General features: G+C 55.6%; 1 protein-coding gene across 1 annotated transcript in view; it reads left to right on the forward strand.

Annotated features, from left to right (window-relative positions):
• Nucleotides 1–22,775, forward strand: part of POLN (DNA polymerase nu) — a 169,001-nt gene that overhangs the window by 97,685 nt on the left and 48,541 nt on the right. The window contains 6 exon segments of the mRNA XM_044913117.1: nucleotides 4,565–4,647; nucleotides 10,473–10,604; nucleotides 13,997–14,107; nucleotides 16,630–16,708; nucleotides 20,930–20,997; nucleotides 22,405–22,466. Coding sequence (XP_044769052.1) covers nucleotides 4,565–4,647; nucleotides 10,473–10,604; nucleotides 13,997–14,107; nucleotides 16,630–16,708; nucleotides 20,930–20,997; nucleotides 22,405–22,466 — 535 coding nt within the window.

Here is a 22,775-nt window from a genome sequence, read left to right on the forward strand (position 1 = left end):
CCAAAATACTACCTTGGCGTCTGCAACTAGAGATAGGTTTCTTCAAATTTTCCAATTCTGATGCCTCTGATGATTTGGCTAATACTTCCAGAACAGTGTTAAATAGTATTGGAGGTAGTGAGGACCCTTGCCTTGCTTCTGACCTTAGTAAGAATGCCTCTGGTGTTTCCCCATATAGTAAAATGACAGCTTTAGGATTGGGGTGTGTGTTTTACAATTTTAAGGAAGTAGCCAACTATTCCTATTTTCCCAAGAGTTTTTATTAGGAGTAGGTGTTGGTCAATATTCATAGGAGGTAGGGTCTGTTATTTTCCTTTATTATACTCTATCTTGTTTTGGAATAACTGTTATACATACTTAATAAAATATATTTTTCTTCATTTTCTATGCTCTGAAGCAATTTAGACAGCTAGGAGCTCTCTGGTCTCTGAGGTTTGATAGAACTCCCCTTTGAAGCCATCTGGGCCTGGAGGGCTTTATAAGGTAGTTCCTTAATAATTTTCTGTTTCTTCTTTAGATATTCTTCTCTGGTCTGTTTAACTTTCGTCTCTACTGGGCCAATTTTTGTAACTGTGTTTTCTTTTTTTTTTTAAAGATTTTATTTATTTATTTGAGAGAGCGAATGAGAGACAGAGAGCATGAGAGGGAGGAGGGTCAGAGGGAGAAGCAGACTCCCTGCCGAGCAGGGAGCCCGATGCGGGACTCGATCCCGGGACTCCAGGATCATGACCTGAGCCGAAGGCAGTCGCTTAACCAACTGAGCCACCCAGGTGCCCCTGTAACTGTGTTTTCTTAAGAAATGTCCATGTCCACCCAAGTTTTTAAATTTATTTGCATAGAGTTCTGCAAAATAACTTTTTAAGATTTTTTTAACTTCTGGGCGCCTGGGTGGCTCAGTTGGTTAAGCAACTGCCTTCGGCTCAGGTCATGATCCTGGAGACCCGGGATCGAGTCCCGCATCGGGCTCCCTACTCGGCAGGGAGTCTGCTTCTCCCTCTGACCCTCCCCCCTCTCATGTGCTCTCTCTCTCTCATTCTCTCTCTCAAATAAATAAATAAAATCTTAAAAAAAAAAAAAAGATTTTTTTAACTTCTTGCATATGTTTAGTTCCCTTCCTTTATTGTTTCTTATTTTGTATATCTGTGCTTGTTCCCTTTTGATTAAACCACCTAATGATTTGTCTATTCTATTTTTTACAGGAACCAGGATTTTTATTTATTAATTTGATCTAGTGTTTTGCTGTTCTCTACTTCATCAATTTCTGTTCCCATCTTTATTCTAGCTTTATTATTTCCCTCCTGTGTGTTCTTTTGATTTGCTTTGTTGTTCTTTTTCTTATTTTCTGAGTTGAAAACCTAGTTTATGTACAGTTGACTCATGAACAACACGGGTATGAACTGCATGGGTCCACTTACACAAGGACTTTTTTGCTTCAGGACAGTACTGTAGATGTATTTTCTCTTCCTTATGATTTTCTTTTTTTTTTTTTTTAAAGATTTTATTTATTTATTTGACAGAGAGAGACACAGCGAGAGAGGAAATACAAGCAGGGGGAGTGGGAGAGGGAGAAGCAGGCTTCCCGCGGAGCAGGGAGCCCGATGCGGGGCTCGATCCCAGGACCCTGGGACCATGACCTGAGCCGAAGGCAGACGCTTAACGACTGAGCCACCCAGGCGCCCCATGATTTTCTTTTTTTTTTAATACTAATAAATAACTAAAAGATTTTATTAGAATTTCAATAGTGTTTCCATTAATATACTTTTCCTGGTCCAAGATCCCACATTGCATTTAGTTTTATGTCTCTTTAGTCTCGTCTATCTGTGATAATTCTTTAGTTTTTCCTTGCTTTATGATTTCCTTAATAACATTTTCTTTTCTGTGACTTACTCTATTGTAAAAATACAGTATATGATACACATAACATGTGGAATGTGTGTTGATCGACTGTTTATGTCATGGGTAAGGCTTCCTGTCAACAGGAGGCTATAAGTAGGTAAGTTTTGGGGCAGTCAAAAGTTAAACATGGGTTTTTGACTGTGCAGGGATCTGCACCCCTAAACCCTGTGCTGTTCAAGGGCCAACTGTCCTTTCATTCTTTCACTGTTATTTATGTAAGTGTTTAGGGCTACAAAATTTCCTCACTGCTTTAAATATAATCCACTGGGTCTGACATACAGTGCTTTCAGTAGAAGTTATATAATTTCTGTTTGTATTTTTCTTCACCCAAAAGTCATCTGAAAGAAGTGTTTTTTGTTTTATTTCTAGGTAGATGAGATTTGGTTTGTTTTTTTTGTTTTGTTCTGTTTTGGGGGGAGGGGCTTTGCTTTTAATTTTTAGTTTTCTTGCACTGTGATCAGAATGTTATCTTAATATTTCTGCTTTGTGCAACCTTTTGATGTTCTCTGTGTGTCCTAATGGATGATGGGTTATTGTGAGTGCCTGTATGTGCTCAGGAAGAAAGTATATTCTGTTACCAGAGCATGGTTTCTTTCTATGTCCATAATATCTATTGATTGATTATGCTGTTTGGATCTTGTCACACTTTGGGAAGAAGCAGGTTCTGGGAGAGTTTAATGCTGCTTTGTCAGACAACTCCTGACTCTACAGCACTGAGGAGAGGTCCACCTATGTGCTTGGTTGTGGGCGCCCTGCTCCAAAACGCTCCCTTCTTCCCTCCCTGCAGCTGCCATCCGAGGGTCTGTCTGAGCCCTTGTCACAGATGGGGCTGGGCAAGAAACAAGGAAAGCCAGTCCCAGCAAGTTTTTCAGCAGTGTCTTTGCTGAGCAGGCTTGGAGCACCTGTAGGATTTCCCAAATAAAGGGAGGGAGGGGGGACGGTGACCTAGGAGTTGACACATATTTGTTCTGAGCATGAATGCATGTTGGCTTTTTGCTTCTCATCTAAATAAAGCTGTTAATGATATCAGGTTCAAGGGTGAGATAAACAAGTGGGCAAAATATCTTAACACAGTGGAAAAAGCACAAAGGATACATTGGTACTTAGAAATCACGTGGTAAAAATTAGTGAGCTCTTAGACGCCAGTGAACATGGTAAAGTAGGCGTCTCTGAGGTTCTGTACCCCCAGCAGAAACATCAAAAAATCAAGCAAAAACTGTCAGAACCAACTTTGTCAGAACTCTGAAAAACAGTCAACAGTTTACAGCAACCAAGGAATTGCTGAGTCAAGAAAAAGGCAACTGCAGACCGTGGAAGAGCTTTGTGGCATTTGCCCTTGGCGCACCCCCGTGTGGGACCCAGGTGCCTGGCTTCAGAGGGAGCAAGCAGACCTTGTGTGCAAAGATCAGCATCTAGTCTGTTCTCACAGCAGACTGACAACAGGCATCGTCTCTCCTAACTCAGAACGCACTTGGGGCAGACAAGTGGGGGCACTGCTGGAGAACATAGTGAGGTGAACAGCATGCAGCTGCTTGAAGCACAGGATGACAGGCCAGGCAAATAACCGAGCACTGAAAGCTTGCGGGGAACAGCTGGGGAGAACTTGGGGACCAGGTGCTGGGGTGGTCCAGTCAGTGGAACGTCCTACTCTTGATTTCAGCTCCGGTCGTGATCTCCAGGTGGTGGGATCGAGCCCCACGTCAGGCTCCACACTCAGCAGGGAGTCTGCTGGAGATTCTCTCTCCCTCTCCCTCTGCCCCTCCCACTCGTGCACACACACTCTCTCTCTCCCTCCCTCTAGAATAAATAAATCAATCTTAAAAAAAAAAGAAGAAGAAGAAGAGCTGCTTGGGCACTCAAGGCTGCCTATGAACAGCAGAAAATTTAGAGAGCCATGTGCATGCCCGGGGCAGCTCACACACTCGGAAAAGACCCAAAAAGACCCCAGGCTCGCTTGGGGCTGGTGTCTAGGCCCAGTGTCAGCTGGAAGTGAAGGCTCTGGCAGCGCTGCCCACAGCCCAGAGCGGAGCCGACCCACAAAGATTGGGACAGGTTCCCTTTTCCCTTTCTATTTCCCTCCTCCTCAATCTGAAGCGCCTGCTCTGTCAGAGATCCCTGTACACCTGAGCTGGAAGGCTGCATGCGGGCGGCCGGCAGGGAGGAGTGGCTCCAGGCGCCCACCAGCCCCTGGCCTGCTCCGACATGTCAGCTTTACCCTCTGCAGACCGCGGCGGTTCCTGCACCCGCAGGACGGGCTCGCCCACCAGCCCCTCCATCTCTGCAAGGCAAGGCTGAGGCTGCTCATCCATCCTCCTCGGCCGTCAGAGGCATCCACTGGGCTCCTAGGCCCCGGCCCCCTGGCCCCAGGAGCAGGCTTTCCTCAAGTTGGCTTGTACTCCTTTGGTGGAAGCACTTTTGGTTTTTGGTGTGCGACACCTGGGAATGTGGCCAGCTTGCACATGCTAGGCCTCAGCGTCAGCCTCTGTGCGGAGAACCGTGCCGAGCCAGATGTGCAGGTGCTGAATTCCCCCTCCCCATGGACAGGTTTGAAATGGTTAAGAGCCTGCAGAGAAAGAGCTATGACGGGTGGCAAGCGGCTTGGGCTCACGCGGCCCCCTCTGCAGACAGGCCACTGATGGGCCTGACCACATGCCACCTTTCCACACAGGAAGGACATTGCCCCAGAGCGTGTGACACATGCAGACAGAGAGCAGACCAAGAAGGTGGTGTACTCGGCGGTCTACGGAGCAGGTAGGCTGCAGGCCAGTCTCGGTGTCGTCACCTGTAGGCCCGATGGAGCTGGCTCTTGTCCTGTGTCTGTGTTTAAGTGTGGCTGTGCCTTAGGGACATCATTCTTGGCCCCCAGAGCTCACTTCTGTGAGTTTGTGAGTGTCATTTACAAAACCCTGATGACATCTGTGATGCACCAGAAACCAGTCAGACCACCATCAGCTCCCTTAGCGCCTGGCCGGCTGAGAAGACAGAGGCGCAAAAGTGACTGTAGACCATGGTTGCCCAGCCAGGAGGGATGCTGCAGGGCTGAAGCCCGACCGTGTAGCCCCACCCCTACATCACACAGCTGTGCTGGGGGCCACTTCTGGGCTTTGAGATGCTCGTGGGGACCCCATCCTAACCTGACCTCCACCCCACCACCCAGGGCCTGAGGCCGAGCAGGCCTCCCTTCCTCTCCCTCCAACTTCCTGCCCGTGGCTTATTAAATTCTGTTTAAACTCTTTTCTCACTCTACGTCATGCTGAACCAGTGGGACCTCACGTCCCCTCAGGACAGCAAGGGAGAGGGTGAGAAGGGGCTGTAGGCCAGCCAGCCCCTCCTGAAGGAAGGGCCCATCTGGCTGTGCAGACCGTCTTCTTTGGATCAGTCCTGTTTGAGCAGCAAGTCCTGTGCAAAGACACTGAGGAGAATTCATCTCCCTGCCACGGAGACCATTCGTTCAGTCAAGGAAAGGCAGCAAAAGGGGAGGGGCTTCCAGCTCAAGAACATCGGGGCAGGCGTGTCGTCAATTATCTGTAAGAACCACCTTGTACTTCGGCAATGTGACCGTGGTGCCGGGGAGTGAGCGACTTGCGTAGGACGGGTCTGGAAGGCGCCTCCCACCGGCCAGCCCGGCTCCCAGCCCAGGCCCTCCCCCAGTCCACAGAGCTTACCCTCACGCCTTCCTCTTGGCTCTGCTGTCCCCTTCTTGGCCATCCTTGACCACTGTATCAGCAACCCGTTTCCGGGTAACATATTCATGATGGGTGTCCGTCGGCCTCCAGGGCTGTGGTCTCACTGGCAGCTCCAGCAGGGAGCACGTCAGCAGCCCTCAGGTCTTGCCACGTGGGGCCCCCAGTGTAGGCAGAGCCCCCGCACAGTGGCTGTGTTCTTCAGAGCCAGCAGGACGGTGCTGCACACTCATTACACGATCCCGAGTCAGTACCTCCGTGACGGTCGCTGTGCCGCTGCTTAGAGGCAGGTCTGCCCACCCCCCAGGGGAGGGTCACGCCAGGGCGTGAAGCCCAGGGGGCAGGACCCCAGAGGCCACTTTAGAGTCTTCTCCCTTCCAAGCTTGGGTCCCTGGTGCAGTGCCCGGCTCGACCTCCTCCTCCAGGAAGCACCCTGCTTCCCCCGGAGCGCCGCCCACTCTCCCAGCCCGAGGAGCCCCACAAAGCAACTCTGCTGGCTCTGCCCGTGGCCAGGCACACAGCAGGTGCACAATAAATACTTACCGAACAAATTCTCAAACTGCGTAGTCTTTTGACCCTACTTGTGAAAACATTTTGTGTACGGTTTTTGGGAAACAGGCTAAGAAACTTTGTTTGAAAGAATTGAACTCAGTGGGTGACAGTGGGATGACTCAGACTGGCTTGGTCTGGCTCCTCTGCTCGGCCTCCCTCTGCTGTGCTCCCGAACCTTCCTGGGTCACTGTCGGGGAGGGGCAGCCTGCCACCAAATTATAGTACATCTTGGTGCCTCGCATCCTCGCTCCAGAATCTGCGGGCAGAATGTTGCCCCCGCTTCCTGGCAGGCAGCCCGGGCTGGAGTCCTAATTCTGTCCTTCCTGGATCAGTGACCTTCTGCAGGACCCTCCACCTCTGTGCCCTAGTCACCTCCCAGTCGGTGAGGAGCTGGCTTGTTGGAGTGGTGCCTGGCACCAGCTGACTCTCATCTTTGGTGTCGGCCGCCGCTCTGGGACCCGGATACAGCACCAAGCGATGGGCATCTGTGTGCGGTGGTGGGGCCGCCACCTTGGCTGGAGCTGCGAGCGAGCGATGGGCGGGAGTGTGAGGGGCACTCAGCGCAGCTCCACGCAGAATGCACCCAAGTCCGTCTTCACTTCTGTCGGTTTGGCACCTTCTGGAGTATGCACTTTATTTTTGCCGGAAAGGAAAAGAGCTCCACTTGGTAAATAAGCAGTGAGTCATCAGCCGTGATGTTGGTGAAAAGAGTCATTTGGCTGCTTTTAGCCCTGATGGTGACACGGTTCCCACCCCGAGCCTCCGTTTCTGCTGTTCCCGCTGTCCCCGGCCAGCTCCACGGCAGATTACCATGGTGTCGGCACCCGGCTGTGCTGTCCTCCCTGCGGACGAACCCGTCGGGTCTCCTGGGCTGCTGGGGGCCCTCTGGGAACGCAGCACAAACACCTCCCACCAGCTGGCTGTCGTGGTTGCGATGATGTGTTTTCACTGGGGGTCTGGAAGCTGCTACTCTGAGTGCTAGGGGCACCTCCTGGGTCAGCGCGATTGGCGTGAGGACCACAGTGAGAGACAGCTGAGGAGAAGCAGGACTGTGACATGAGCAGAGAAGGTGCTTGAGAGGGACTTCACATCTGTGCGGCCCTGCTGCAGCCCACGGGTGGGGCAGCCTGGTCCCCACCCCTCCCCCAGATTCTGCCGGGAGGGCCATCCCTGCCAGAATGGTGGTGACCACAGAGCCGCCGTTCCCCAGGGGTCTCGCCCAAAGGGGTGACCACCGGCTCACTGCCCCTCCGTCAGCTACCTGCCAACTAACAATGCACCCTAGCCCAGTCCTGCTCATGGCCCCTCTGAGGCCCCTCCTGACGCCCTCGGGTCTTGCTCTGAGCTCCCACTGCTCCTGGAGTCCATTTAATCCTTGATTCTCCTCAAGGTGTTCAGCATTTAAGTTTGCCTCCACGTCCAATCACATTCGATCAGCAGGCACCGTTGTTCCTAGGGGCTGACATTTGTCCCCAGAAATGCATAAGCGGGCCCGGGAGGACAGCGCTGAGTGACAAGTGCCCCAGAGTCGTTGGTGCCAGGTAGAACCGGGAGAGGTGGGGCAGGCTGCCGGTTCTGAAGGATGCGGAGAGTTAGTCGGGGCTGCTCTGGTCAGACCAGCCAGCACTCCTGGAGGCCACGACGTGCCAGGCACTCACTAGGCCCCAGAGCCACAGACAAGAGGGAGAAACTATTAGCAAAAATGAGAGGGACCAAAGAGCACTTGGAGAAAAGGGAGTGAAGACAGTCTTCCTAAAGCTAAAGATGCAGCTCACAAGCACATGACATAATTCGCTGTCTGTGGGAAGAGTCACATCCCGCACTCATCTAGGATTTCAGAGATTAGGACTGGTTGTGCTCCCACCAGGGGGGTGCTTGCTCTCAGGGGGACAAGCCTGTCTGCGATTACATCTCAAAGAGCAGAAACCCCATCAAGTGAACCAAAGCATGGAGGACAGTTGTATGAAAGGGGCCAGTCTCTGTGAAGCATGGAACACAGGCCCTCATGGCATCAACAGCCATCCTGCTTGAGTGCTTGAGTGTGACAGGCCCACGGGAAGGGCGCGGGAGCAGGAATCAGAGAACTGTCCAGACCCTCCATCTCTTTCCCAGTCTCCATCTTCTTCCTTTGCAGTCACTGCATTTTTTGTTCCTCTGGTAAACAGGCTTCTTCACGTGCAGGACCTTGGCCAACCGCTGCCCTTCTGATCTCCCAACATCTCTACCCAGTACAGGAAAGGAATCCTTTCTGGGCCACACATACTGAGAAGGAGGAGTGTGACTTGAGCAATGGCCAAGCAGGTCCCAGCAGACTCCTCTCCCACAGGTATCACCTATAAATTACGGAAAAAATATAATAAACAACTCCCGAAAGGTACTGAAAAGTGACCTTTGGGAGGAATGATTCAGGGTGACCTCGGACAGTGTGATGGGTGGTTAACAGTCCAACAGAAATCCATAGTCTCACTTGCCTGAAGAAACAGAGGACAGAGTTTGAAGCAACCAGAGAATCTGAAAAGTGAGGGGAAAAGCTCAGAAAAAAAGAGAGACAAAGAAGCCAAAGAACACTAGATTCTGGGTATGAACTCTGCCCAAACCTCTGGCTGACCCCTGACTATGCATAAGTAGGCAGACTTCAGACAGCCCAGCTAAGGCTAAAAGGGCTGAACTGAGATTTCAGTTGCTTCCCACTGCACAGGGGCAAATTTCAAAGTTTGACTTTAGCCACATTAACTGCCTCCTTAAAAAAAAAAATCAATACTCCTGAAAAAAAAACATAATAGAATCTGGGGTGTCTACAACATTTCATTCACAATATCCAGGATTTAATCCAAAATTACTAAACATATGAAGAAATAGGATAATTTGATCCATACTCTAAAGAAAAGGCCATCATAGAAGCAAATCCTGAGATGACCCAGATGTTGAAATTAGCAGAAAAGGATTTTAAAGCCATTATTATAACTATGCTGAAGGATGTAAAGGAAAACATGCTCGTAATGAATGAAAAAATAGGAAATCCCAGAAAATAAAAAGAACCAAATGGAAATTCTAAAACTGAAAACTACAATGTTAGAAATAAAAAGTTCACTGACTCAGCTTAACAGTAGTTAGACATGAGAAAGAACTTAGCGGAGCAGACGCAGGGTTCCACTAAGCCAGACGTGCCAGGGGTGTCTAGCCGTCATCTGATTCCTTTCTGAAAGTCGATGGAGGTTTCCACTAGAGTGACGTAGCAGAGGGGTAGGGATTGGAATGTCCTAGAAAGAAAGCCTTAGAGATGGATTGTTTCAGTGGACTATATTCATGAAGCTATCACATGGTCTTCAATAAGCTCTAATAGAGAAAGTGGAGTTCTTTTGTTTCTGTCCAAATGACGTGGGATAGTCTGGCAAGCTTGGTGAGAGCAAGGACAGAGGGCTCCAAGAGCTCTCTCTGCCGGGAGAGACTTTGGGGAGCACAGCCTTTCCCACTCTCCATAGCCAAGCAGTGGAAGAAAACATCTGCCCCTTCACTCTCCCAAGATATGAACAGTTTCTGTCCAGACCCCTGAAAGCATCAGCTGACTCGGGCTAGGGGCGGCCTGGCTAAAGAGAAGATTGGATCTGAGCTCAATAAGTCCCTTTCCTCCAGAGGTGTCCCCTTAACAACCCTGGAGTAAGGACTCATGTTCTTGAGTCATAGGTGAAGAAACAGGGTTGATCGCAGGTCACACAACTTCCCCAAGTCCACACGGAGCCGCCCGTGGGTGACAGAGCTGGACTCAGACCCAGGTCTGTGCGGCCTCAGCATCTGCTCCCCACAGGCTGCAATGGGACTCCGGGTGCTATCCTGACCAGAGATCCTGCTGTAAAAAAACTCATTCTCTAGGAAACAAGTATCGGTCTGGACCAGAAGTGTTGGTCTCAAAATGAAAATTTCAAGGATGGCAGCTCCTAAGTACATTTTCTCATGATTTGGCAATGGAACGTTCCCTTCCTCTTTTCCTCTGTGCCCCTCTCCAGTGTTCCCTAGTTCTGGAGTTAGCTCTCTCTCTGGACAGGCTGAGGGACTTTACTGCAGCTTTACCTCCATGCCTGCCAGGCACTCGGCCGGTATTGTTGAGTGAGTAAATGTTTAACGGGCACCAGTCTAGGCCGAGCAGCACCGAGAACTCAGCTGGAAAGCCAAAACCAACACTATCCTGACTGATCAGAAGAGATAGACCCTGGACTCACAGTGTCTTCCAAGGGCCCTTCTGTGGGTTCACTTTTGTGTGTGGTGGCCGCTGCCGGGCAGCATGGCTCGTGGCCCCCGCAGGTGTGAGCTTGCCTCTGATCTTGAGTGTTTCTGTCCACACAGGGAAGGAGCGGCTTGCTGCTTGCCTTGGAGTTACTGTGCAGGAGGCTGCCCGGTTTTTGGAGAGTTTTTTGCAGAAGTACAAGAAAATCAAGGACTTTGTCCAAACAACCATTGCCCAGTGTCACCAGACAGGTGAGCCAGACACAGCCAAAGCCTTTGCAGGCCCCCCTTCCCCTCCCTGATGACCTGCAGCTGCCCCTGGTCTCCTGGCCCTGCTCCGTGGGGGGTGGTGGGCAGATGGGAGGGGATGGGGTGAGTGGAAAATGGGACCCTAGGCTCCAGGGTGAGAAGGGTCCAGAGCCAGGGTCTGCTTGAGGGAATCTTGCGTCAGAAAATGGTAGATGGGCAGCTAGAGACACAACCCTGCACCTAAAAGTGGAGAACGTATGTTTTTACGAAAAGCACGTGGTATATTTACAAAATTTCACCACAGTGTGGTCACAAATTTCAAAGACTATCAACTAGAACATGTCATGTGACCACAATGGAATGCGGTCCGTCCATCTACCTGTTTGGAAACGGATCACACTCCTCAATGATTTAGAATCAGAAGGCATCCCAAGAACATTACAAACATCTTAGAAATAAATGAGAGTGAGGACTGTCCCGTGAAAACTGTGGGGCACGGCCACGCCGATCCTTCACTTAGAAGTACAGGAATAGTTTAACAGCATATTTTTAAAAAGAAAGAAAGAAATTTGTGAACATAAATGGGTTGTAGTCAACCCTAGATGTTTGGAAAAGAGCAGCACGTGAAATGAAGTAGGGGAAGGAGAGAGATGAGCGGGAGCAGGAATCATGAAGCAGGGAAAGGGGCAGAGGGGTGCTCCCTCACGCTGTAGGGAAGGAGAAGCAGCACCAGCGACTCAGCCTTCCTAACAGCTGTGCTGCGCTCCCTCGGGCTCCCGGCTGTCCCAGCTCTGCCAGGCCCCACTGGCCACCTTCGTCTCTGGAGCCCCCGGCGGGCCCTCCCGAGGGGCCTCCTGGCCTGACCGTGTGCCCAGGCAGCAGCGCCAGGTGGGGTCCCCGTGGACCCTGCCTGCACTCAGCGCCCAGCTCCCTGCAGCCTCGGTGTGGGGCACAAGAAAGCCAGCAAACTGCTCCCGTTCCCAGCGAGCTCCCTGGACCTGGGAGGTGAGCCTCCGCCTTGGCCACCGGCACCCTCACCGAAGGGAAAAATAAGACTACCCACTTTGAAATGTTAGAAGAGTGATAGAGTATGGAGTCAGAATCGCTGTAGACAGAAGCAGTGAAGGTGCCCGCACGCTGTCAGTGGCTTTCCGTAGAGTAACTCGTGGAAGCCTCACCGCAGTTCTCCACGAGGGTGGTATCCTTGCCCATTTTACAGATGGGGAAACTGAGTCACCAAGACGTTAAGTAGCTTCTCAAGTTCACACAGCTAACAGGTGGTAGCAGGCCCACCCCCAGGCAGCTCCAGCCTGGAGCCACCATGCTCCCCGCTCCCCACCTCTGCCTCCCTTCCTCGCACTCAACTCTTGAAGGGCCGTACGTGGGGTGTGCATGCCCGTCAACCCACTGGGACACTTCTGGGCAGAAAGATCCTCGAATGATCATTAAAATCTTCCACACACATTGGTTGAGGGTCAGGCAGTGATACGAGCTCCTCGCTGCCCCACGGCCACCGTCCAAGAGCCACAACAACCCACGAGTAAGCAAGTACATGCAGTGTCCGAAAGATGGCACCGCAGGGGCGCGAGGAGCCGGCAGGATGCCAGTGCAGAGAGAGGAGGAGGGAGGCCCCTGGAGAGCACCGTGTGCCCCAGCCTCCCTGGGGGTGACATCTGAGCCACCACAGGAAAGGCCAGGAGAGCCTGGAGCGGTGCTGGGGTGGGCAGGTGGATGGGGCAGCCCGGAGGCCAGAGAGGAGGCCAGTGGCCCAGACCCTACATGGCACACCACAAGCCACGGGAAGAAGCTGGGGTTCACTTTGCACAGATCAGTCCAGGAGCGTGGGAGATAGATTGGGGGTTCACTTTGCACAGATCAGTCCAGGAGCGTGGGAGATAGATTGGCAGGGGAGGTGGAAGTCAGAGCCACTGCCCGGGGGAGCCGTCTGAAGGGACAGGGCCTCTGCCCAGCGTCTGAGGTGGGATGGACGGAGAGCACAGGCAAGAGACACCAAGGAGGCGACATGGACTGCTGACTAGAGGGGGGTCAGGCCCCCAGGTGTGGGCGTGAGCTCTCTGTGTAGGCACGCCTGACCCTGCTGGGGCCGGAGCAGGCACACGAGGCAGATCTGCCAGGCTGCCGTGAGCAGTAGGGCTCTCTCCCTGTCCTCACCGCCCGTCACTATGAGGAGGCTTTATATCACTGCCTGGCAAACAGCGGGTGCTCCATACATTGTCATTTTTGTAATTATGATGTATGTGGGAAATTCTTCCAACCCTCAGATGTGTGAAATCCTGAGTGGAGAATTTAATCTCACCAACACCCAATAAAACACAGGTCAGGAGTATACTCACCCAACACGGCATGTTTGTGTTCGTTTTCTTTTCTTTTCTTTTCTTTTTAAAGATTTTATTTATTTATTTGACAGAGAGAGACACAGCGAGAGAGGGAACACAAGCAGGGGGAGCAGCAGAGGGAGAGGGAGAAGCGGCCTCCCACCGAGTGGGGAGCCTGACGCAGGGCTCAATCCCAGGACCCCAGGATCATGACCTGAGCTGAAGGCAGACGCTTAACGACTGAGCCACCCAGGCGCCCCTGTGTTCGTTTTCTTCAGGAGGACCTTGGGGCAGGCGGTTGAGCATCTCAGGTGGCGATCTCGGGGTCCTGAGATGGAGCCCCGTGTTGGGCCCCATAGAGTGTGGAGCCTACTTAAAAAAAGAAAAAGAGGGCGCCTGGGTGGCTCAGTCGTTAAGCGTCTGCCTTCGGCTCGGGTCATGATCCCAGGGTCCTGGGATCGAGTCCCACATCGGGCTCCCTCCTCGGGGGGAAGCCTGCTTCTCCCTCTCCCCCTCCCGCTGCTTGTGTTCCTGCTCTCGCTATCTCTGTCTCTGTCAAATAAATGAATAAAATCTTTAAAAAAAAAAAAAAAGAAAAAGAAAAAGAAAAAAAGAGGACCGCAAAATTATGTGAGAATGTGTGAGAATGGGGCCCCTCCCTCCTTGAGTAGACTAGGGATTAATGCCTTTCTCCCTATCCCAGCTGCCACATGGTTCAGAATTACTTCTGTACCGGAGCCCCACAAGTAGCCCTTAACAGCCTTTGTAAACTGCCCTCCCTGTCCTCTGTCAGCTATGACTGCAGCCAGAAGTCAGAAAGCAGAGCCGCCAGGAAGCTGCCCTGCTTCCCCACCTCAGAACCCACTCGCCCCGAGATAGACCGGGAGGCCCGTGGGCAGAGCTCCCCGCTGCGCTCAGCACTGCAGTGAGGAGGGGTCCTGCCAGGGCCCCTGGACCCCATGTGGGGGAGGCCGTGCCCACAGAGGCTAGGTGAGCACCAGGGCGCCGCACAGCCTGTTTATTTCTGCCTCGTGTCCTCTTCTCCTTCACGTGACCCAGGCTATGTGGCATCCATCATGGGCAGGAGGAGACCGCTGCCGAGGGTCCACGCACAAGACCAGCAGCTCCGGGCGCAAGCAGAGCGGCAGGCCGTGAACTTCGTTGTGCAAGGTACGCAGAGCGCCTGGGGCCGCCTGCCGTGGGTTCTCAGCAGCTGCAGGGCTGAATGACACCCCCCAGATTATCCGGATGCTAGTCCCTGCTTCTGTACTCACTGGTAGTTACACAGGAGGCTCGAGTGAAGTAGCACTTGGCGCTCAGCAGGTGCTCAGGACATGGTGGTCTTTCCCCCAGGCAACACTATCCTGGACCTCCGCATAGGGAACTGAGGCTTTCGGAGTTTCTCTAGCCAGGACTAGGGCGAGACCTGGAGCTCAGTCCCTGCACTCTTGGCCTGGGGCTCTCTGCCATGCCCCTCATGCCTGGCAGGAGTAAGACCTTGCAGCAAGGCCTCCGGACCCAGCAGGCTCTCCTGGATCCCGCAGCCTTAGCAGCAGGCGGCCGGAAAGCATGACGGCACCCTGTCTGCCCCTGGTTATGAAGACTCCCATCTCTAGCCACAGCCCTCAAATAGTTATGCGTAGAGGTGAAGAGGGAGAGCGATAATCCCAGGCTCCACATACCGTGGGCCACCAGCTGTCCCAGGGAGGCCCCAGGCAGCCTGGAGTCAGGCGTCATCCCGTTGGTGACCCCATAGGTCACAAAGGGGGAACCGAGGCCCCCGAGGCCCAGACATGAGGCCTGAAGGCAGGATTCCACCACCTGCCCCCAGAGGGGGCTTCTGAGGCAGGACAGCGGCCAGGGACCCCAGCCCACGGGGAGCGGGTGGCTTGGAGTAGCGGCAGGGTGGAGATCATGTCCCCGCAAGTCCTGCAGAGAGGGGGACACGGCAGCACTGAGTTCAGAGAGCCTCCATGCGTTGCTCAAACAGCAGGAGGCTCAGTGGCAGCTGACAGAACAATTGCTAGGATCGGTCTGGGTTCAGTATAGAGTCTTCCAGAGTCCTGTCTCCCAGTGTGACCAGCCGGACAGGAGCTGAGGACAGTGACAGCCCTCCACATCCTGAGATGGTGGGTTTTCACAGAGGAGGCCGCTGTCAGGCCACAGCCACGTGTCTGTTCCCTAGATGTGTGCGAGGCACGTGCTCGGTGATGCTGAAGCCATGTTAGGGCCCTTGCAGAAAGACCTGCACACGAGATATCTTCGTGTGAGAAGCCGACCAGGACATCCAGCTGCCGTGGATATGGCCTCCCTGCACACGTGTGTCTCTGAGCAAGTGACTTGCCATCCATCCAGTCCATCCACGTAACAGAAATCTGTGTGAGCTGCACTAGGTGCCAGGGGAAGCAGTGGCCAGTGCCCTCAAGAAAATTCTGCCTCTGACCCATCAACCAACAAGACCAGCTGTGTGGCGTGCACCTCCCTGAGGCCTCCCCTTCCCCCACACGCCCCTCTCTTGCCACCCGCCTCCCCATCCTTGTTTCTCCAGCTCCGTGAGCTTTTCCTGACATCCCACACCCCAGCGCAGCTCCCCATCCCGCCTGAAGCCCCTCACCGCAGCAGTCTCAGAGGCCAGACTTCCATGTCCAGCATTTCTGCCACACTCTTAGGAAAAGGACGTCCATAGACTGAAGGCTTAGCCTTGCAGCGGCGCAAGGCAGTCCATGGGCTGACAACCTTTACTTCGTGAACCTTGGGAAACACGAAGAGCTAAAGCAATTTCAAACCACAATGAAACCTGAACTTCAGTCTGTTTTCCATTACTGAGACACCTGCTGTGTGCCCGGCACTGGAATGGGCATGTCCCCTACACTGGCCAGCACCTTGCAGAGTGCCCAACACAGCCCTAACATGTGATTTATCCTTACCAAAATCTAGGAGGCTCTATCGTAACCCCATTCGATCCACTGGAAAGCTGAGCACAATGAAGTTAAGAGGCCACGTGGCTGGAAGGCTGAGTGCACGCCCCTGCCTGGTCACTCTGTTAGCTGGTGCAGCGGGCAGGATTCCAGATTCTGCAGAACCTGTGAATGTGATATCATTCCCACGGTTGGGTCAAGCCACAAGGCAAAAGGGGGTTTGCATCCACAGTGGGCCTGACCTAATCAGGCAGGCCCTTGAAAGACCATGTAGGGGTCAGGGTCGGGATTCACCGCAGTAGGCGCCCTTCAGCTGGCCATGAAGAAGCAAACTGCACGTTGGGCAGAGGGCCCACAGCAAGGACCCAGCGCAGCCTCCAGGAGCTGGACGCACGGCTCACAGCTAGCAGCCAGCAGCAACACAGGAACCTCACTCACACGTGGCAAGGAAATGAATTTTGCTAATGACCTGGGGTCACTCAGGAGTGGGTCTTCCCTAGTCGAGCTTCCAAATGAGGACTTGGTCGGGTCACACACTGATCTCAGGCTGTGAGGCCCCAAGCAGAGGACCCAGCCACACAGATTGGGTTCTTGCTCAGCAGGAGCTATGAGATGGTAGATCTGGGTTGTTTTAACCTGTGAGGCGTGGGGTCCTGCGTCCCACAGCATAGAAAACTAAGACAGCCGGGGCTCGGCTGAGCGTGCTGGCCGAGTTCCTGCTGCAGAGCCCTGGACCTTACATTGTTCGTGAAACAGAACTTCTTGTTCCCACAGGCTCAGCCGCAGACCTCTGCAAGATGGCCATGATCCACGTCTTCACTGCAGTGGCCGCTTCCCCCACCCTGACAGCCAGGTCAGTGAGTGAGTGGCCAGCCTGCCCGGGCCTGACCCAGCGCGTGGGCCTGCCTTTCTCAGGGCTTGGGTGGGAGGCCCGTGGTTCTGTGAGTCGACACCGTGGCTGGCCCATGCACACATGCCTCCCAGGAGCAAAGCAACGCCTGCCACTTCCCGTGAACCCCAAGCAGAGGGGCCCCCTGGGCCCGAGCTCCTCTCAGCACTCCCAGGAGAGCCCCTGCCTCCCCAGCTCGGGCTGGGCCAAGTGCCCGGGGGGCCAGCTCACAGCAGCTGCCATAGCAATGCGCCGTCCGCCTGGGGGCACGAGGAGGCCTCTCGAGGTTCAGCTGGTGTGGAAATGCATCTCCCCAGGCGTGTGTGAGCCCCTGCAGGCCCAGCCCAAGGGGCATCCCATGCAGCTGCCCACCCGAGGTGGGCGGACCCCACTGACCCTCAGTCAGGACATGGAGACTCCACACTGCCCCCACTCCCGGTGCCTGTTGCTGCCACCACCCAGTGTGCCCGACACCCAGCCCCGCCCCCAGAGCCAGCGTGCAGATGCATCTCGAAGATGAGGGCCCAACCACGGCTGCCTCTGGGCCACAGCTGTCTCCGGTTTCTGTCTCTGCCTCCGTGGCAGAGCGTCCGGGTGGCCGGGTGACAAGGAGCCCCTGTCCAGCTCTGCTGGTCCAGAACCACGTCTGGCAGCCGCCCGAGGTCCTGGCGCCAGTGCAGGTGGCAGGGGCTGGGTTCTGCTCCAGCGCCCCGGGACCCCTTCCTGGCGGCTCCCTGTAAGTCGCCCGGAGAGGTGAGTGACTGTGTCAGCCCAGAAGCTCTGTTCCTGCTTGGGCCTCCCTGCTTGGGCCCCGTGCACGTTTGTTTGCTTCGCTGGGGGTGGTCCCCAGGCGGGCGGGGGCCTGTCCCTGCAGACGAGCCCTTCCCAGGCAACAGGGCCGGGCAGCTGCTTCTCTGGCTGGTGACCAAGGGTCACGCTCACCTGTCACCTGCACGGCGGGACCCTTTTCCATCGGAGGCCACAGTTTCGTCTTGGCTTCGATACTGTTCTACTTCTCCAGGCATGATTGCCTTCCGCATCTGAGTCCTTCGTCTTTCCTTAAAAAGGCTTCTCCTTCTTCATGGATTTCCTACTGTTCATTTTGACGTCTGAAACTGGGCTCTTTTTTTGGCAATTCCAGCAATTTTTACAGAAATGTGCAGTAGGCAAAGGCCCCGCCAGAGAGTGTGGGTGGCATCCCAGTGAAGGGCTAGGGAGGGGACTGTCCCCAAGCCCCACAGACCCGCCCAGCAGCGCCCTCGGCAGCCCTTGCCCCAGACCCCGCCTCGGACCCACCCACCGCCCGCCTCAGGGAGGAGCAGCATGGGGAGGGGGCCTCGGCAGCTGCCGGCCTGGGCCTGGGAAGGAGCGATGCTGGGTGGCTGTCTGAGATCCGCTGCTTAAGTAACCGCGGGCACCTGCAGCGGGGTCTGGGCTACGTCTCCGGCTTCTGCTGCCACCGGGGGCACAGAGGCAAGAGCAGAACGGGAAATGCTTTCCTCTCAGAGTTTCTCCTGCCCCCATGTCCGTCTGCTCCCGCCGCCCCCCACACATGCCAGTGCATACTGGGCCTCCAGTCCCCTGACCCCTGCGTCCTGCCCCCTGATGCGCTTTCTGTAGGGTACATTTAAGAGGGGTCGTGAGCCTGCGTAACTCACCACCTCGGCCGGAACCGAAGGCCACGCAGTGGTTCTGCATCTGTGATACCGTAGTCCAGAGAAGTCTGATCCATTTTGGGGTTTTGTGGAATTGATAGAGGAAGATGGTACATGAGGACTTGGGGTCTTCTTAGATAACCGAGTCCAGAGCTGAGCACGAACGTTTCCTGCTCCGGGGTTTGGCACCCAGCTGCCCTTCTCTCAGGCTTCACCGTCCTTGGAAAATGCTTCCCATGGCAAACGTGTAGTGTTGTGTTAGAACACAAAGCAGTTCAGTGTGGAATCTGGGGCCTTTCTGACTCTGCTCTGTCCTTCCCAGAGCAATGGGAGAAGTTTTGGGTCGAGTTTGGAATAGGCCGCCGCGAGCCATGTGTGAGGGCACGAAACGCATCTCAGAGGCTCGTGGCTGTCCATAGCAGAGCAGAGCCTCACCCAGTCACCCCCAGGCCCCCGTGGCCTGCAGCCACAGGCCAGCCTCCCCTCGCGGCCCCCGGGCCCAGAGCAAGAAGGCAGGCAAGCTTCCAGCTGCGAGTTGTTGGCTCAGTCATCAACACTCAGGGCTTGCCTCTGGGCCTCTCGGACATGGGGCCTCTGTGAAAAGGCCTTTCTAGGTTTCAGAACATGTTGGAGTCAGAAAGAAGCTTCAGAGATGGTTGGCTCTAACCCATGAGTGTAGACAAGGGGAAACTGAGGCTCGGAGCCCACGCACGTCCAAACTCAGGCAGAGCTGGACCGGCGCTGGGCCTCCCAGCCCAAGCCGCAGAGCCACAGCTCTTGCTCACACTGTGCCCCCGGCACCGAGAGGACCAGGAGACCCGCCTGGTTCCCCGGCTCTGGACGGCGGCCGCCTCTGGAAGGCCCTCACCTGCTCCTTTGCCCTCGGGTGCAGGGATAGCCAGGAAGATGCGGGGTGTTCTGTGGAAGACGGGGTCATTGGCTCGCCACCAGGGGGACCCTCTGACCTCTGGCCACCTCGCCATGCAGCAGCAAACCGAGGACGCCCCGTGGCCAGGCCTTGCTCACCACCGTGCGGCACTCAATCTCCCGGCCTCAGAAACGAGCAGAGAAGGTGCCGGGGGTCCAGGAGGCAAGAGACTCGGCCAAGTGGGGAGCGGCCCGGATGAGCCTGGACCCTGTGAGACGGCAGGGCAGCCACGGGCCTGCTCTAAGGCTGGGAGGGGCGAAACGGGAAGCGTGCAGGGCGGTGACAGGGAGATGACAGGCCCAGGCCAGCGGCGGGCGCCGAGGAGGACTGGCTCTGTTGGAGCACTCACTCACAGGAGCGTCAGGACAGTGGGCAGTCACTCCCCGGGAGCAGCGGAGTCTGACTCGCACACTCAGCTGCCCCACACGGCGTCCCTGCTCCTCTTCTGTCTCGTGCCCCCGTTTCCAGCTGGACGCCCGGGAACGTCGCCGTCAGCTGTGGGAGCAATGTGTAAGTGACTAACAACTCAGGCCTATTCTTAGGTCGCTGCCACACCGGCGGCTCAGAACTCACAGAGTCATTTCAAGAAGTGTGAACGCTGATGCTGCTAAATCTGAAAGAAGGAACGAGGGCCTCTTCTGAGTTTCTGCCAATTTGAAAATGAAGATCCCGTGGGAACGAAGACCCCATCGGGGGCCGTGCCACCAGCCTGCTCTGGCTTCTGGAGGGCAGCCCAGAATGTCGGGCGGATCCTCTCCCCGCAGGACCGGCAGGAAGCCCTGCAGCAAAGCCGTGGGCCCCCCGAACGTGGCAGCAGCGCTCATCTCTGCCCTGTGGTTGGAAGAGCTGCTCTCTCTCTCAGCTGGGCTTGCCACGACCCCTATGCATGGGGCCCTGCCGCACCTCTCCTGGGCAGCCCTGCCTTCCTAGAGCCTCTGCCTGCCGCCTCTTCCCTCCCACACAGTGCCTGCAAAATGACAAGGACCAGATGTGGCCTCTGACCTCGAAGGCCCAGTCCTGGAGACAGCAAGTCACACGAAGGGCAGAGCACACAGGTCCCTCCCTGACGTCCCCCATCTTTCCTGTGGGTCACCTGCACCACACCTCCCCTCCCTGAGTGCGCAGAACAAGCCACGTTCCTCTTGCCCTGGGCCACAGCTCATGGCAGGCGTCATCCACCCAAAGCACTTACGTCAACCCAGATCCCACCCTCCACAGAATGCATGTACCTGCTGGCCCTGTCACTTGAGCCTAAGCCCTCCTGAGACTCACAAGCAGCGACTTGCTGAGGTCTGGCGGCCTCAACTCTGTGGGAAGACGTTTACATCCAGTCCCAGCTGGATGTCCCAGGTGCCCCCTGTGATGGGATCCAGAGGCTGGGGTCACTTCTAACCTGTGCTCCCCTCTTCCCTGGAGACTCTCCTGGTGACAGTCAGGGGACCCCAGGCAGCAGGGGTCTTCCCGGGTCTTCCCACTCCCCACCCAGTCACATCATCTAGAGCACCCTGTGCCACAACCTTCCATGGTGCCCCATGCAAAGCATGGGATCCAGAGGTCACATCTCAGGGTGACTCCCCCCCCCCAAACCACCGTGTCTTCCAGGTTGGTCGCCCAAATTCATGATGAGCTGCTATTTGAGGTGGAAGATTCACAGATTCCAGAGTTTGCAAGTGAGCCCGGGTAGCACAAAGCTGCTTTGACTTCCCGGATAGCTAATGCGGCTCCCCTGGCTGGCTGGCGTCTGCCCCTTGTGGGAATTCCAGGCCACTTCCCTGCCCCGGGCTGAGTGGACGTACCCCATCCTGGCCATGCCCCAGTCCTCCCTGTGGGGTCTGCCTCAGCATCAGAGCTCTTAGATGATGGGGACTCCCCTTCTGGACTTGCTGGCCTTGTGGCCCTTGGTCCTAGAGTGCGGACTCCATCCTACAGTGGGGACTCCATCCTAAATGTGCAGACTGGATGCTAAGTGTGTGGACTCCATCCTGCAGAGGGGACTCCATCCCTCGGGAGGGTGGTTCCCTGCACAGCCAGTATTTCCCCAGTAGGGTGAGGGAGGCCAAGGTCCTGCCTCCTGCCCTTAGCAAGCACCTGGACACCCCTGAAGCCCCCCAGTGTGGCCGTGGCCCCTCTGCAGGGCTCCTGATGTGCAGGCCAGAGGGGCGGGGGAGTCCAGTTACCCTGCAGCCTTACGCCCCAACCTCCACCCCAGCCTCCTGCCCCCCGCCATGACCCTGTGCACAGCACAGAGAAGGAAACGAGGCCACAGAGCTCAGGTGTACAGCCCTCGGTAGCCGCTGTCCCACCAGGCACCCAGAGACCGGTCCCCAGGGAGTTGGCAGGTTAATCCCAGAGCCAGGGAGGGGAGAACAAGGCAGTACCCACCCCTTCAGGGGGTCTTTCTGTCACAATCTTTGTACCGAAATTGCAGATAACTTAGTAGGATAAAATGAAATATTTCTTGATCAAAGGGGCAAAAGAGTTCCGAGCCAACTCCAAGAAACACTGAGCCAGCTGACCCCTCCCCTGCCTGGGCTGCTCCCTTTCTCAGGGCTGGAGGGTAACTGGCCCATGGTGACTGAGGCCACACAGCCGGGCCAACCCACCAGCACCACAGAGCTGCCCTTCCAGGCTTTACCATCACATGCAAATTCATGGGCCATTTGGTGGGCCCCGCTGCTCCAGCCAGGGCTGCCCTGCCCTCCCTCCTCTTCCCAGCCCCAGAGCCTCTGGACAGAGCTGGAGGCCAGGCACAGTCCTGCCCCCAGCCCCACCTGCCCAGGCCTCCACTGGCTGAGCCTGGGGCTGAGGGTGAGGTCGGCAGCAGAGAAACTTGCCCCCGGCAACCATGGTTGGAGCAGTTAAGGTGCCTTCAGGCCTGTGCTGGGGATGTGGTCAGTGGAACCAGCCACAGGGTAATGCTGGGCTGCTGGACCCATCAGCGCAGCTGACCATGAGGACTCGGCATAATGGGAACCTGGGGGCCAGGGCAGGGCCGGGGCCTGGGCGTTCCCATGATGGCCCCGTCTCTGCCCAGATGGCTTGGGGCTGCCCCTCTGCCTCTTTGCCCTTCGTTCCAGCTCTTGTCGGGGGGACCATGGAGTCCCTGCGGAACGTGCGGGCCTTGGAGCTACAGCTGCAGGTGAGGGGTGGGGAGGGGAGTCAGGCGGGTCACACTCAACTCTGCCAGGCTCCTCCCAGCTGGCCACTCCCAGCCAGAGCTACCCAGTCGGGAGAGGAGAGCCCCGCTCCCACGGGGCAAGAGAGCCAGGACACAGGGCATCCAGCCCTGCCGGCCGCACCTAAGCCCCCAGGCTACTGCCCGCCCGCACCTGGCCTGTAGTTCCTGGAGGCCCAGGAGCCCACCCCCACCCCCACCCCCCCACCCCACCCCTCCCCCCCGCCACCGGAGCGGGGCTCTCCTCTCCCGACTGGGTAGCTCTGGCTGGGA

This window comes from Neomonachus schauinslandi, chromosome 2 (assembly GCF_002201575.2).
Source record: "Neomonachus schauinslandi chromosome 2, ASM220157v2, whole genome shotgun sequence".
NCBI lineage: Eukaryota > Metazoa > Chordata > Mammalia > Carnivora > Phocidae > Neomonachus > Neomonachus schauinslandi.